Source organism: Haliotis rufescens, unplaced genomic scaffold (assembly GCF_023055435.1).
Source record: "Haliotis rufescens isolate VD_foot unplaced genomic scaffold, xgHalRufe1.0.p SCAF_4, whole genome shotgun sequence".
Taxonomy (NCBI): domain Eukaryota; kingdom Metazoa; phylum Mollusca; class Gastropoda; order Lepetellida; family Haliotidae; genus Haliotis; species Haliotis rufescens.
The window spans coordinates 24,765,846-24,782,491 of NW_025964112.1; the positions used below are offsets into that span (position 1 = coordinate 24,765,846).

The 16,646-nt window shown below is 43.3% G+C and overlaps 1 protein-coding gene across 1 annotated transcript; it reads right to left on the bottom strand.

Annotated features, from left to right (window-relative positions):
• Positions 1 to 6,761: 6,761 nt before the first annotated feature.
• Positions 6,762 to 12,420, bottom strand: LOC124121630 (lysozyme 3-like). The gene is made up of 4 exons (XM_046484668.1): positions 12,300 to 12,420; positions 11,967 to 12,001; positions 8,176 to 8,287; positions 6,762 to 7,014 (listed from the first exon to the last, which is right to left on the bottom strand). Exons 1-4 carry the CDS (start codon positions 12,346 to 12,348, stop codon positions 6,815 to 6,817), a joined length of 396 nt encoding a protein of 131 aa, XP_046340624.1. The 5' UTR covers positions 12,349 to 12,420; the 3' UTR covers positions 6,762 to 6,814.
• Between the last annotated feature and the right edge of the window lie 4,226 nt (positions 12,421 to 16,646).

The window sequence follows — 16,646 nt, forward strand, 5'->3', positions numbered from 1 at the left end:
ACCTCAACGCTGCTGCTTACCGCGACCAGGTACAGGCACCGGAACTTCTGCCTTTTATGGCAGCACATGGACCCTGTTTGAACTTCCAACACGACAATGCCAGACCCCACACAGCATTTTTGACAAGGAATTTCCTTCAGAATGCGGGAGTCAACGTCATGGACTGGCCGTCAAGGTCTCCCGACCTCAATCCCATCGAACACGTCTGGGATGCTCTTGACAGAAGTCTGCGCACTCTCCAGAACCAACCACAGAATTTGCAAGATCTTGGCACCATTTTGCAGCAACAATGGCGTCGTCTTCCCAATCATGTGTTCACAAGCATCACAAGGTCCATGCGGAGGCGTTGTGTGGCAGTTGTCAACGCACATGGTGGCCATACACGCTACTGAACTTGTGTGCCATCAGATTCTCGTGTTTGGGACTTATAATTTAAACTGTTGATGTTATTACCGAATACCGTAGGTGCTTGGAACAAATTATGGTTACCACCGTTAATTAAAATCCTTCTTTGGACATTAATGATTAAAAGTTACCTTCTCTGATACATTTGTCTGTTGTATATCATATATGGGATTACTTTAAAAATGTGAGTTTTTAATTTGACTCAGTATATATCTGGTGGACTTTATAGACAAGGACAGGTCACACACATACACTGTGTCTGATGGACGTTGTAGACAAGGACAGGTCACACACGTACACTGTATGTTATGGACGTTGTAGCCAAGGACAGGTCGCACACAGACACTGTATGTTACGGACGTCGTAGACAAGGACAGGTCGCATACATACACTGTGTGTCACGGACGTATTATACAAGGACAGGTCACACACGTACACTGTATGTTATAGACGTTGTAGACAAGGACAGGTCACACACGTACACTGTATCTAATGGACGTTGTAGACAAGGACAGGTCGCACACGTACACTGAATCTGATGGACGTTGTAGATAAGGACAGGTCACACACATACACTGTATCTAATGGACGTCGTAGACAAGGACAGGTCACACACATACACTGTATCTAATGGACGTTGTAGACAAGGACAGGTCACACACATACACTGTATCTAATGGACGTTGTAGACAAGGACAGGTCACACACGTACACTGTATGCTATGGACGTTGTAGACAAGGACAGGTCACACACGTACACTGAATCTGATGGACGTTGTAGACAAGGAAAGGTCACACAAGTACACTGAATCTGATGGACGTTGTAGACAAGGACAGGTCACACACGTACCCTGAATCTGATGGACGTTGTAGAGAAGGACAGGTCACATACATACACTTATTCTTATGGACGTTGTAGATAAGGACAGGTCGCACACAGACAATGTGTGTCACGGACGTATTAGAAAAGGACAGGTCACACGCGTACACTGTATCTAATGGACGATGTAGACAAGGATAGGTCAAACACGTTCACTGTATGTTACGGACGTTGTAGAGAAGAACAGGTCACACGCATACACTTATTCTTATGGACGTTGTAGACAAGGACAGGTCACACAAGTACACTGAATCTGTTGGACGTTGTAGACAAGGACAGGTCACACACGTACCCTGAATCTGATGGACGTTGTAGACAAGGACAGGTCACACACATACACTTATTCTTATGGACGTTGTAGATAAGGACAGGTCGCACACAGACACTGTGTGTCACGGACGTATTAGAAAAGGACAGTTCACACGCGTACACTGTATCTAATGGACGATGTAGACAAGGACAGGTCACACACGTACACTGTATGTTATAGACGTTGTATACAAGGACAGGTCACACACATACACTTATTCTTATGGACGTTGAAAGATAAGGACAGGTCACACACATACACTTATTCTTATGGACGTTGTAGACAAGGATAGGTCACACACGTACACTGAATCTGATGGACGTTGTAGACAAGGATAGGTCACACACGTACACTGAATCTGATGGACGTTGTAGACAAGGAAAGGTCACACACGTACACTGAATCTGATGGACGTTGTAGAGAAGGACAGGTCACACACATACACTTATTCTTATGGACGTTGTAGATAAGGACAGGTCACACACATACACTGAATCTGATGGACGTTGTAGACAAGGATAGGTCACACACGTACACTGAATCTGATGGACGTTGTAGACAAGGACAGGTCACACACGTACACTGAATCTGATGGACGTTGTAGACAAGGACAGGTCACACGCGTACGCTGTATCTAATGGACGATGTAGACAAGGATAGGTCACACACGTTCACTGTATGTTACGGACGTTGTAGAGAAGGACAGGTCACACACATGCACTTGTTCTTATGGACGTTGTAGACAAGGACAGGTCACACGCGTACACTGTATCTAATGGACGATGTAGACAAGGATAGGTCACACACGTACACTGTATGTTACGGACGTTGTAGAGAAGGACATGTCACACACATGCCCTTATTCTTATGGACGTTGTAGACAAGGGCAGGTCACACACGTACACAATACAGATGTATCTTATGGACGCTGTGGACGCAGCGGAGAAGGAGAAATCACACACGTACAATGGTTTTTACTGACGTTCTCGACACTGCAATAGGTTCATTGGTTATTTATTCCTATGAAGGATATCTGAACCCCAATCGAAATATCCCTGTTCCTGCAAGAAGTTGCAGGTATGAAAGAATGATTAAGTTGGCTAAAATAGCTAAATATACATAGTGGCATATACATAGTATCACCATCACAACATTATATACAACATTGACGACAACACATCCACACACACAAAAACACACGCACGCACGCACGCACGCACGCACGCACGCACGCACGTACGCACACACACACACACGCACACCCACCCACCCACACACACATACATGCATGCATGCATATGTATAGGTATAAATATCCCCGTGTTATGGGTTTTCGGACGCTTAAGAAACATTCTTATTTTTCTCGCTAGTTACAAGAACAGCTGTAAAACACCCCACTCACTAATAAAAGACGATCTTTATCTTAAAATCAGGCCACCATCTTAATATTTTCAATGTCTGTTACACCCCTTGTTACAGCGGGAGTAATCGCGATAAACATGGCCGTCCGAAAACGTATGATGTCCGAAAACATATAATACGACGATATATACTGTAAATCTAGAAATTAATGCGTATCCAAAGTAATACGACAGCTGACCACTAGCCAAAACTAAGACTCAATATCAAATCGACTGCCCAAACCCCATCCCCAGTGGACTGAAACATATCCTTTCCTTAATCAAACCTAACCTTAATCCAATCAAACCTAAAATAGCGCTTAGTAGAGCACTTCCGTAAAAGCAATAAACAGTGTTTTCCTAAAAAACAACACACACACAGTTTATATGTTGACATATTGACAACTATTCACTGATTGATATTGTCAACAAACTTGAAGACAGATGACAAGATAAAGGCTGTAGATCTGAGGAGCGTGGTGAAACGTATCGGCGCGCGTTGGGTCGTGTCGGCCTTTGACGAAGTGTTGCGCAGGTAGCGTCTGTCTGGACTGCTGGAGTGGTCAAGGATGCCCAGTTTGACTAGAGTGGGTAGAACTCTTGATCACAGCACTGATAACTCACCGGATGCCTATTGTGTAATTCCTATTCTTTGAATGACATGGTTATTTATATTCTTATAACAACTGCTGCTAAATAAACCGTGTTTGTGTTAATATTCAACTTCAGAATAAGGTTACCACTAGCCTAAGCTGATCGCAAGACAGATAAGCAGTAATTCGGCGATTTTGTGTTCACACTCAATCCAGTGTTCATAGTTTACCCGTTGTTTAAATCTGTCCTCAGCTCACGCTTCCCGGTGTTCGATCTATCCGGTGTTCACTATCTACCACGTGTTCATTCTGCCTAGTTAACATGCAGTCATTCTACAGTAAACAGTATATATACACATCCTATCCGGTGTTTACAGTCTACCCAATCTTCTGAATGTTAACTTTATCCATTAGACAGTCAATACGGTGTTCGCAATCCACCCAGTGTTCTCTTTACGCAGTATACAGTCTATACGGTGTTACCAGTATATCCAGTGTTCACTTTACACAGCATACAGTCTATACAGTGTTTACAATCTACTAAGTGTTCATTTTACACTGTATACAGTATATACAGTGTCACTCTACCCCGTAGAAGTCTATACGGTGTTCCCAGTATATCCAGTGTTCACATAACACAGCTTACAGTCTATCCGGTGTTCACTTTACACAGTCTATACGGTGTTCCCAGTGTATTCGGTGTTCACTTTATACAGTACACAATCTATACGGTGTTCCCAGTCTATTCGGTGCTCACTTTACACGGTAGACGGTCTATACGATGTTTCCAGTCTATCCGGTGTTCACTTTACACAGTAGACAGTCTATACGGTGTTCCCAGTCTATTCGGTGTCAGTAATGAGCGTGGACAAACTTACAGCTTAGTAACGAACGTGGTCTACAGCAGTGGACAATCTTACATCCTAGCAAGGAGAGTAGACCATCGCAGTAGATAACCTTACAGTTTAGTAATGAGCGAGGATCACCGCAGTGAACAAGCTTACAGTTTAGTAAAGTATTGACCACCGCAATAAATAACCTTACAGCTTCATTACAAGCGTTGATCACTGCTGTGAAGAGCCTTACGTCTTTGCGAGGAGCGTGGATCCCCGCAGTGAAGAACCCTACGTCTTTGCGAGGAGCGTGGATCACCGCAGTGAAGAGCCTAACGCCTTTGCGAGGAGCGTGGATCACCGCAGTGAAGAACCCTACGTCTTTGCGAGGAGCGTGGATCACCGCAGTGAAGAGCCTTACGCCTTTGCGAGGAGCGTGGATCACCGCAGTGAAGAACCCTACGTCTTTGCGAGGAGCGTGGATCCCCGCAGTGAAGAGCCTTACGCCTTTGCGAGGAGCGTGGATCACCGCAGTGAAGAACCCTACGTCTTTGCGAGGAGCGTGGATCACCGCAGTGAAGAGCCTTACGCCTTTGCGAGGAGCGTGGATCCCCGCAGTGAAGAACCCTACGTCTTTGCGAGGAGCGTGGATCACCGCAGTGAAGAGCCTAACGCCTTTGCGAGGAGCGTGGATCACCGCAGTGAAGAACCCTACGTCTTTGCGAGGAGCGTGGATCACCGCAGTGAAGAGCCTTACGCCTTTGCGAGGAGCGTGGATCACCGCAGTGAAGAACCCTACGTCTTTGCGAGGAGCGTGGATCACCGCAGTGAAGAGCCTAACGCCTTTGCGAGGAGCGTGGATCACCGCAGTGAAGAATCCTACGTCTTTGCGAGGAGCGTGGATCACCGCAGTGAAGAGCCTTACGCCTTTGCGAGGAGCGTGGATCACCGCAGTGAAGAACCCTACGTCTTTGCGAGGAGCGTGGATCACCGCAGTGAAGAGCCTAACGCCTTTGCGAGGAGCGTGGATCACCGCAGTGAAGAGCCTAACGCCTTTGCGAGGAGCGTGGATCACAGCAGTGAAGAACCCTACGTCTTTGCGAGGAGCGTGGATCACCGCAGTGAAGAGCCTTACGCCTTTGCGAGGAGCGTGGATCCCCGCAGTGAAGAACCCTACGTCTTTGCGAGGAGCGTGGATCACCGCAGTGAAGAGCCTAACGCCTTTGCGAGGAGCGTGGATCACTGCAGTGAAGAACCCTACGTCTTTGCGAGGAGCGTGGATCACCGCAGTGAAGAGCCTTACGCCTTTGCGAGGAGCGTGGATCACCGCAGTGAAGAACCCTACGTCTTTGCGAGGAGCGTGGATCACCGCAGTGAAGAGCCTAACGCCTTTGCGAGGAGCGTGGATCACCGCAGTGAAGAACCCTACGTCTTTGCGAGGAGCGTGGATCACCGCAGTGAAGAGCCTTACGCCTTTGCGAGGAGCGTGGATCACCGCAGTGAAGAACCCTACGTCTTTGCGAGGAGCGTGGATCACCGCAGTGAAGAGCCTAACGCCTTTGCGAGGAGCGTGGATCACCGCAGTGAAGAACCCTACGTCTTTGCGAGGAGCGTGGATCACCGCAGTGAAGAACCTAACGCCTTTGCGAGGAGCGTGGATCACCGCAGTGAAGAACCCTACGTCTTTGCGAGGAGCGTGGATCACCGCAGTGAAGAGCCTAACGCCTCTGCGAGGAGCGTGGATCACCGCAGTGAAGAACCCTACGTCTTTGCGAGGAGCGTGGATCACCGCAGTGAAGAGCCTTACGCCTTTGCGAGGAGCGTGGATCACCGCAGTGAAGAACCCTACGTCTTTGCGAGGAGCGTGGATCCCCGCAGTGAAGAGCCTAACGCCTTTGCGAGGAGCGTGGATCCCCGCAGTGAAGAACCCTACGTCTTTGCGAGGAGCGTGGATCCCCGCAGTGAAGAGCCTAACGCCTTTGCGAGGAGCGTGGATCACCGCAGTGAAGAACCCTACGTCTTTGCGAGGAGCGTGGATCACCGCAGTGAAGAACCCTACGTCTTTGCGAGGAGCGTGGATCCCCGCAGTGAAGAACCCTACGTCTTTGCGAGGAGCGTGGATCCCCGCAGTGAAGAACCCTTCGGCTCAGTAACGATTGTGTCTTTCCGCAGTGGACAACATTACACCTTAGCAACGAGCGCAAACAAGGTAACGGAACAGAAACGTTCAAACTTCTGTGGTTGGTACATGTTTTACATAAAAACATCGTCACGTATGTGCCCCTAATACGTGACTCATCAAGATTCGATCAAATGCTTTATCAAGACAAACAATGCAAACGCAATTAGCATGTGTATTAACAAACGCTAGGAATGCTACATGACTCGACGTATTAACCGATGTGTGTCTGGACCTTGTGCCAGTACCCGAGTGTGTTGCTGTGTACACAGCCCTTGGGGCCGCCATTGTGAATCCTGGCGTAGTCCTCGCAGGTAGGAGTCCTTCCTCCGGTGCAGTAGGTGCCGTAACGATTCATATAGGCCCTGACGCAACTGTCGGCGCAGGACTTGTCCTTGGCACAGGCCTGCCAACCTGCATGCATCAATATATTATTCATCAATCCTTTCATCACCATCAACAATCAATCATCAATCAAATCATCTTCATCAAACAAAACATCATTAATCAGTCCATCACATCAGACAATACATCATTGATAGGTCCTTCACATGAGACAATTAATTATTAATCAGACCATCACCATCAATCAATATATCATCAATCAGTCCATCACCATCAAACAATTCATCATTAATCAGTCCATCATCATCAAACAATTCATCATTAATCGGTCCATTATCATCAAACAATACATTATCAATCAGTCCATCACCACCAGACAATTCATCATCAGTCAGTCCATCACCATCAGACAATACATCATCAGTCAGTTCATCACCATCAGACAATTCATCATCAATCAGTCCATCTCCATCCAACAATACAACAGCAATCCGTCATCATCATCACCATCAGACAATTCATCATCAAGAGTCCATCATCATCAAACAATTCACCATTTATCAGTCCATCACCATCAATCAATTCATCATCAAAAGTACATCATCATCAAACAATTCATCATTAATCGGTCCATTACCATCAAACAAAACATCATTAATCAGTCCGTAATCATCACACAATACATCATCAATCATTCCATCATCACCAAACAATTCATCATCAATCCGTCATCATCAAACAATACATCATCAATCAGTCCATCACAATCAAACAATTCATCATCAATCAGTCCATCACCATCAAACAATTCATCATCAATCTGTCCATCACCATCAAACAATACATCATCAATCCGTCAATCACCATCAAACAATACATCATCAATCAGTCCATCATCAAACAATACATCATCAATCCGTTCATCACCATCAAACAAAATATCATTAATGAGTCCATCACCATCAAACAATACATCATCAATCAGAACATCACCATCAAACAATACAACAGCAATCCGTCATCATCATCACCATCAGACAATTCATCATTAATCAGCCCATCACCACCAGACAATTCATCATTAATCAGTCCATCACCATCAAACAACACATCACCAATCATTCAATTCAACTGGCTTATTCCAAAGCAGATCGTGTTGCTATGGCGCTCATTGTACACATGTCTAGTGTATTTTTAACTAGATGTACTGTAAGAATAGAAACCACTCACTTGATCCAGGACTACCGCAGTCAGAATAATAGCCCGTATGGATCTGATAGTAGCCACATGCATTACCATTAACGTCATATTTACACCCAAGCGGTTGGCAGCCAGACTCCACCTGTGCATCAATAGGGTTGAGTGAGTGGGAGTGGTAGGCAAAAGGAAGGCAGAATACAGTAGACAAAAGGAAGATAGACAACAATAGGAAGATAAACAACAATAGGAAGGCAGACGTCCGTAGCAAAACAACATGCCCGCCCAGTAGGAGAAAATCAATAACCAATACCGACAGCAGTAGTAGGATAATAACTGCCACATACACGCCTAGTAGGAGAATAACAATAACAAACACCAACACCCCTAGTAGGATAATAACTACCATATACACGCCTAGTAGGAGAATAACAATAACAAACACCGACATCAGTAGTAGGATAATAACTACCACATACACGCCTAGTAGGAGAATAACAATAACAAACACCAACACCCCTAGTAGGATAATATTGTTATTGTTATTCTCCTACTAGGCGTGTATGTGGCAGTTATTATCCTACTACTGATGTCGGTGTTGGTTATTTTTATTCTCCTACTAGGCGTGAATGTGGTAGTTATTATCCTACTACTGATGTCGGTGTTGGTTATTGTTATTCTCCTACTAGGCGTGTATGTGGCAGTTATTATCCTACTAGGGGTGTTGGTGTTTGTTATTGTTATTCTCCTACTAGGCGTGTATGTGGTAGTTATTATTCTACTACTGATATCGGTGTTGGTTATTGTGATATTCCTTCTAGGCGTGTATGTGGCAGTTATTTTCCTACTAGGGATGTTTGTGTTTGTTATTGTTATTCTCCTACTAGGCGTGTGTGTGGTAGTTATTATCCTACTAGGGGTGTTGGTGTTTGTTATTGTTATTCTCCTTCTAGGCGTGTATGTGGCAGTTATTATTTTACTACTGATGTCGGTGTTGGTTATTGTTATTCTCCTACTGGGTGTGTATGTGGGAGTTATTATTCTACTACTGATGTCGGTGTGTGTTATTGTTATTCTCCTACTAGGCGTGTGTGTGGTAGTTATTATCCTACTAGGGGTGTTGGTGTTTGTTATTGTTATTCTCCTCCTAGGCGTGTATGTGGCAGTTATTATCCTACTAGGGGTGTTGGTGTTTGTTATTGTTATTCTCCTACTAGGTATGTTTGTGGCAGTTATTATCCTACTACTGATGTCGGTGTTTGTTATTGTTATTCTCCTACTAGGCGTGTATGTGGTAGTTATTATCCTAAAAGGGGTGTTGGTGTTTGTTATTGTAAACAGTAACAGTGTTATTCTCCTACTAGGCATGTATCTGACAGTTATTATCCTACTACTGATGTAGGTGTTGGTTATTGTTATTCTCCTACTAGGCGTGTATGTGGCAGTTATTATCCTACTACTGATGTCGGTGTTTGTTATTGTTATTCTCCTACTAGGCGTGTATGTGGCAGTTATTATCCTACTAGGGGTGTTGGTGTTTGTTATTGTTATTCTCCTACTAGGCGTGTATGTGGTAGTTATTATCCTACCTGGGGTGTTGGTGTTTGTTATTGTTATTCTCCTACTAGGCGTGTATGTGGCAGTTATTATCCTACTACTGATGACGGCGTTTGTTATTGTTATTCTCCTACTGGGCGTGTATGTGGTAGTTATTATCCTACTAGAGGTGTTGGTGTTTGTTATTGTTATTCTCCTACTAAGCGTGTATGTGGCAGTTATTATCCTACTACTGATGTTTACAGTAACAAACACCAACACCCTTTGTAGGATAATAATTACCACATACACGCCTAGTAGGAGAATAACAATAACAAACACCAACACCCCTAGTAGGATAATAACTACCACCTACACGCCTAGTAGGAGAATAACAATAACAAACACCGACATCAGTAGTAGGATAATAACTACCACATACACGCCTAGTAGGAGAATAACAATAACAAACACCAACACCCCTAATAACAATAACAATAGTGTTGGTTATTGTTATTCTCCTACTAGGCGTGTATGTGGCAGTTATTATCCTACTAGGGGTGTTGGTGTTTGTTATTGTTATTCTCCTACTAGGCGTGTATGTGGTAGTTATTATCCTACCTGGGGTGTTGGTGTTTGTTATTGTTATTCTCCTACTAGGCGTGTATGTGGCAGTTATTATCCTACTACTGATGACGGCGTTTGTTATTGTTATTCTCCTACTGGGCGTGTATGTGGTAGTTATTATCCTACTAGAGGTGTTGGTGTTTGTTATTGTTATTCTCCTACTAGGCGTGTATGTGGCAGTTATTATCCTACTACTGATGTTTACAATAACAAACACCAACACCCTTTGTAGGATAATAATTACCACATACACGCCTAGTAGGAGAATAACAATAACAAACACCAACACCTCTAGTAGGATAATAACTACCACCTACACGCCTAGTAGGAGAATAACAATAACAAACACCGACATCAGTAGTAGGATAATAACTACCACATACACGCCTAGTAGGAGAATAACAATAACAAACACCAACACCCCTAATAACAATAACAATAGTGTTGGTTATTGTTATTCTCCTACTAGGCGTGTATGTGGCAGTTATTATCCTACTAGGGATGTTGGTGTTTGTTATTGTTATTCTCCTACTAGGCATGTATGTGGTAGTTATTATCCTACTAGAGGTGTTGGTGTTTGTTATTGTTATTCTCCTACTAGGCGTGTATATGGTAGTTATTATTTTACTTCTGATGTCGGTGTTGGTTATTGTTATTCTCCTACCAGGCGTGTATGTGGAAGTTATTATTCTTCTACTGATGTCGGTGTTGGTTATTGTTATTCTCCTACTAGGCGTGTATGTGGTAGTTATTATCCTACTACTGATGTCGGTGTTTGTTATTGTTATTCTCCTACTAGGCGTGTAGGTGGTAGTTATTATCCTACTAGGGGTGTTGGTGTTTGTTATTGTTATTCTCCTTCTAGGCGTGTATGTGGTAGTTATTATCCTGCAAAGGGTGTTGGTGTTTGTTATTGTAAACATGAGTAGTAGAATAATAACTACCACATACACGCTTAGTAGGAGAATAACAATAACAAACACCAACACCCCTAGTAGGATAATAACTGTCACATACACGCCTTGGAGGAGAATAACAATAACAAACACCAACACCCCTAGTAGGATAATAACTGCCACATACACGCCTTGGAGGATAATAGCAATAACCAACACCGACATCAGTAGTAGGATAATAACTACCACATACACGCCTAGTAGGAGAATAACAATAACAAACACCAACACCCCTAGTAGGATAATAACTACCACATACACGCCTAGTAGGAGAATAACAATAACAAACACCAACACCCCTAGTAGGATAATAACTACCACATACACGCCTAGTAGGAGAATAACAATAACAAACACCAGCACCCCTAGTAGGATAATAACTGCCACATACACGCCGAGTAGGAGAATAACAATAAGAAACACCAACACCCTTAGTAGGATAATTACTGCCACATACACGCCTTTGAGGATAATAGCAATAACCACCACCCCTATAGCTAGTATGATAATAACTACCCACCACATACACGTCTAGTAGGATAATAACTACCAATCACATACACCGCTAGCAGGATAGAAACTACCACATACAACCCTAGTAGGAGAATAACAACCACATACACGCCTTGTGTCTGTGTAAATTAGTAATGGTATGGTTTAGGTTATCTGTGTGACAAAATATACAGGAAACAATAATTCACTTACCACGCATATGGCGTGAAGACATGAAGATGAGATAGCTGCAAAGATATTTAGGCCATTAATAAAACATTGCATATCCCACTAGATTTCAAGCACCGATTGTCTTAACTAAATAAACTAACTCTGATCCTGAATTAGAAACATATACATTTCCGTACGTTTGCTATAAATGAGTAAAGCTGTATCGTACGTTTGTCCGCCAGGGATCTCTTGTTCCCAGCCGCGCAACGTGTCACATGAACTGCTATGTCAAAATAAAATAACTATGAAATATAACCAGATGTGTCCCTGTCCTAAACGAGGGTTTTGCTACAAAGGGCTCTGTATTTCACAAACCTGCAGTTGCAGCAGCGACCAGAACAGCAAAGATTGCGAGCTTCAACATGACGACAGTGAGGAGTTACTTATGCCAGATGGTATTTATAGGTTAACAAATTACGCACCCTGTTCTTATCACACACGAATCTTCCAAAATTGCCACGCAGACTAGCAAAGCTTATCTCCGTGAAGGTGCGACTGACCAGAACTTAGTTTGAAGTATGAAGTCTCAATCTTAGTTTACAACAAAACCTTTGGGGGAAACACAAAATGTTTAGATGATTACCAAGAGTTGAGAAGACCCCAAAGAGTTGTGGGGGACACTAGGAGTTGAGAAGACCACCAATAGTTGTGGGGGACACTAGGAGTTGAGAAGACCACCAATAGTTGTGGGGGACACTAGGAGTTGAGAAGACCACCAATAGTTGAGAGGAAAACAAAGCGTTCAGGGGAACACCAATATGTCAGAGGATTACAAAGTGTTGAGAGAAAGACAGAGAAGAACACTAAGATTTGAGGGGAGCTTAAAGGGTTCAGAGGAACACCAATATATGAGAGGATCACAAAGAGTTGAGAGTTAAAAGGAACTGATAGAAGAACAACTAAAGTTGAGGAACAACTAAAGAAGAGGAACACTAAGAGTTGAGAGGGACGCAAGAGTACCAAGAGCTGTGACGTGTGCCAGGAACACCAAGAGGTGGGAGGAACATTGACAAGAACAAAAACAATTAAGAGGAACACCGTGGTTTGTGAGGAGCAACTGTGTTACAGCAGACTAAACTGGGCGGCAAAAGAAAGTATAGGTCGAGTTCCATGATCGATAAAAAAATAACAAGAAGAGGTTTTGTTGTGAAATATAATATAATCTAGGGAGGGGTAACAAATGATTGATCAACCACAGTTTGAATGAAATTGTGCAATCACAGGTAATGTAAGCTCAAGGTAAACAATGGTGGGGTAAGAAATTTCATTTTCAAAAGGTGTCTGAAATGTCACCAAAACATTGTCAGACACACTACAAGTTCATTGTCGACACAGTTGCCTTCAATAGCGTGTATGACCTCCAGCTGCCTCAATGCATGCTGTGATACGCCGCCTCATCGATGACGTCAGTCTACTGATGCCATGGACTGGAATCCGTTGCCACTCGTCTCTCAGGGCCTGCTGCAATTCTTGTCTGTTGATGGGAGGCTGAGGGCGTGCTCTAATCTGTCTGTCAAGATGGTCCCACAGATGCAGGTCAACGTTCTGCTGGTTTAGAAAGTTCCGAGTCAGTCTTGCAGTATGGGGCCTGGCATTGTCGTGTTGAAACAATGTCCCCTGCTGTTGGTTTTGTAAGAACGGAAGCACAACTGGCTGCAACACTTGGTCTCTGTACTGCACAGCTTTCAGGTTTCCCTGTATTATCACCAAATGAGTCTTCTCATCTCCACAAATACCGGCCCACACCATGACACCTAACCCGCCGAATGGATGGACCTCTCGAATACACGCCGGAGCCAAACGTTCCCCTCTGCATCGATAAACTCGTTCTCTGCCGTAATTTCGAAACAAGTTAAACAAGTTACTAGACTTTCATCAGTAAACAGCACTCGACGTCAATTTCTCATTTGCCAGCGTCGAACCTGCCTCGCCCATCGCAGTCTCAGGCGTCGATGTTGAGCAGTCAGTACCATTCCTCGGAAAGGATGATACGCTCGGATTCCAGCAGCACGAAGTCGTCGTAGTACTGTACGTTGGCTAATGGGATGTCCCAACGCTGTTGCTATCGTCGCCGTCGCCGTTACGAATCTGTTTCGCAGGTGAATGGGCCGTATCTGACCGTCTTCCAGAAGTGTTGTCACTCGGGATCATCCAGTTCTAGGCCTGTCCTGTGTCCTCCCTGTCTGCCTGTACCGTTGAATCAGCCTGGCTACTGTCAATGGTGTACAAGCAAACCTTCTGGCAATTTGGACCTGTGTTGCCCCCATTTCGGCCATATCGATGTCTCTCTCTCTCTCACTCTCTCTCTGCTCCTGTGACAGTCGTGGCATTTCTTTTGTGTGATTTCATCACGTGTGGTTATACCCTGCAGACGAACGCATTTATACAGCTAACATGCACGTGCAGTTTATGCCATAGGCGGGAAACCTGTTTCACCATTTTTTTGTCACCACACGAGCGCCGTCAAAGATGGCGCGTTCAAGTGAGGTGTTTTTTAGTACCTGTTCCTGGGCAGTCATATTCCCAATACCCACTTTCCACTAGTTATCGCTGTTTTTAGGAAAATTACAAATTGCCAACCTATACTTTCTTTTGCCGCTTTGTTTACTTACTACTGTTACGTGTCGATTTCCAAATTGAAACAATGTGTTAATCCAGAAATTTGTGCGTAACTTAGTGTGAAACCAACAAACAACCAACAAGAGGTATTCAATCAACAAATATATTACAAAATTCACTAAATTCAGAAATCAATACAAATTACTACACAGCAATTACGATGTCAGTAAACACTGGAGTCACTTTTACTAAAAATAAAACAAAGGCTGATTGACATGTATTCACAAGAGTGGCATGACTCTATTTCTTCATCAAAATATCTGTCACATTATGCAAATTTGAAATCACTTTTACAGCCAGAATTTTACATCAATAATCTTACGAATAAATCACTCAGGAGAGCATATTGTAAATTCAGAATATCGCTACACGGTTTTAAGATTAACACGCTAGGAAAGTTAAAACATACATATGAAGACTTGAGTCTATATCTAAATTATGTACCCACTGTAAAGGGAGGCAATTAGAGGATGAATTTCATGTTTTGTTTATATGTTCAAAATATTCTTCTGTCAGAAACCACTATTTGCCTTGGTTATCCAATGTCCATCATGATAATCACAGTTTATGTAATCTACTCAACTCCAAAAATATCAACATTGTAAAGGCTTTGTCCTTATACTTAAATCATGTATTTAATGTGAATTAAGACTACCTGTATTTATTTTCCTGACACCACGTGACGCAGCAATTATTGTAATTGTAATTGTACTCTAGACCACATGGCCCAAAATACTGAATAAAGAATCTTGAATCTTGAATCTTGACAGTGGTCAAGTTCCGTGATGGGCTAGGCAGGGAATCAGGGATGATGAGCGATCCTCACATGAAAGCTGGTTTTGAAGCGATGGAAATGCGTGAGAGATAAAATGTGTGAGCGATCCGAGAGGCATGCTCTTGTCCCCTTATATACCGTCCAACTAACTTCCAATTAACTATAATATACTGCCATATAACACTACCTTTGATCATGTGTTGTTTCTTCTACCAGTCAATATAGTATAATATTGCCCAATTAGAAGTGCCCAGCTCCCCGGGCTACCTGTCAGCAGCTCGCGTCCGTCTTGTGCAGACACATCTATGTTAAAATGCACTAAGTAATGTCAAGATACAAAGGACATGTAAATACGTTCTACTCATTACTTAATTAACTATGCTTATCAAAACAATCTCATATGAGTGTGTGTTCTGTGAACATGCGAAAACAGACACAACTGGCTACCTCTGTGTTAACTGTGAATGTGCCAAAACATATATAACTGAGAACCTCCTTGTGTTCAGTGAACATGCAAATCCACATACAACTGAATTCCTCTGTGTGATCTGTGAATGTGAGGGACTACTTACAACTAATTACATATGTGTGACCAATGAATGTGAGGAATCACATACAACTGAATACCTCCTTGTGTTCTGTGAATGTGAGGAACCACATGCTACTGAATACATCTGTGTTCTGTGAACATGCAAATCCACATACAACTGAATACCTCTGTGTCATCTATGAGTGTGAGGAACCACACACAACTGAATACCTCTGTGTGATCTGTGAATGTGACGAATCACATACCACTGAATAACTCTGTGTGATCTGTGAATGTGAGGAACCACATACAACTGAATACCTCTGTGTGATCTGTGAATGTGAGGAATCACATACAACTGAATACCTCTGTGTGATCTGTGAATGTGAGGAATCACATACTACTGGATACCTCTGTGTGATCTGTGAATGTGAGGAATCAGATACAACTGAATACCTCTGTGTGATCTGTGAATGTGAGGAATCACATACTACTGGATACCTCTGTGTGATCTGTGAATGTGAGGAATCACATACTACTGGATACCTCTGTGTGATCTGTGAATGTGAGGAATCACATACAACTGATTACCTCTGTGCGATTTGTGAATGTGAGGAATCACATACAACTTGATACCTCTGTGTGATCTGTGAATGTGAGGAACCACATACAACTGAATACCTCTGTGTGATCTGTGAATGTGAGGAATCACATACTACTGGATACCTCTGTGTGATCT

Excerpts from the sequence above, each read along its gene's own strand:
- LOC124121630 (XM_046484668.1), bottom strand. The coding sequence starts at position 12,348 with ATGTTGAAGCTCGCAATCTTTGCTGTTCTGGTCGCTGCTGCAACTGCA. Across the intron at positions 8,288-11,966 it reads GTCTTCACGCCATATGCGTG|GTGGAGTCTGGCTGCCAACC; the intron begins GTAAGTGAATTA and ends ATTGATGCACAG. Across the intron at positions 7,015-8,175 it reads CTGCGGTAGTCCTGGATCAA|GTTGGCAGGCCTGTGCCAAG; the intron begins GTGAGTGGTTTC and ends TGATGCATGCAG.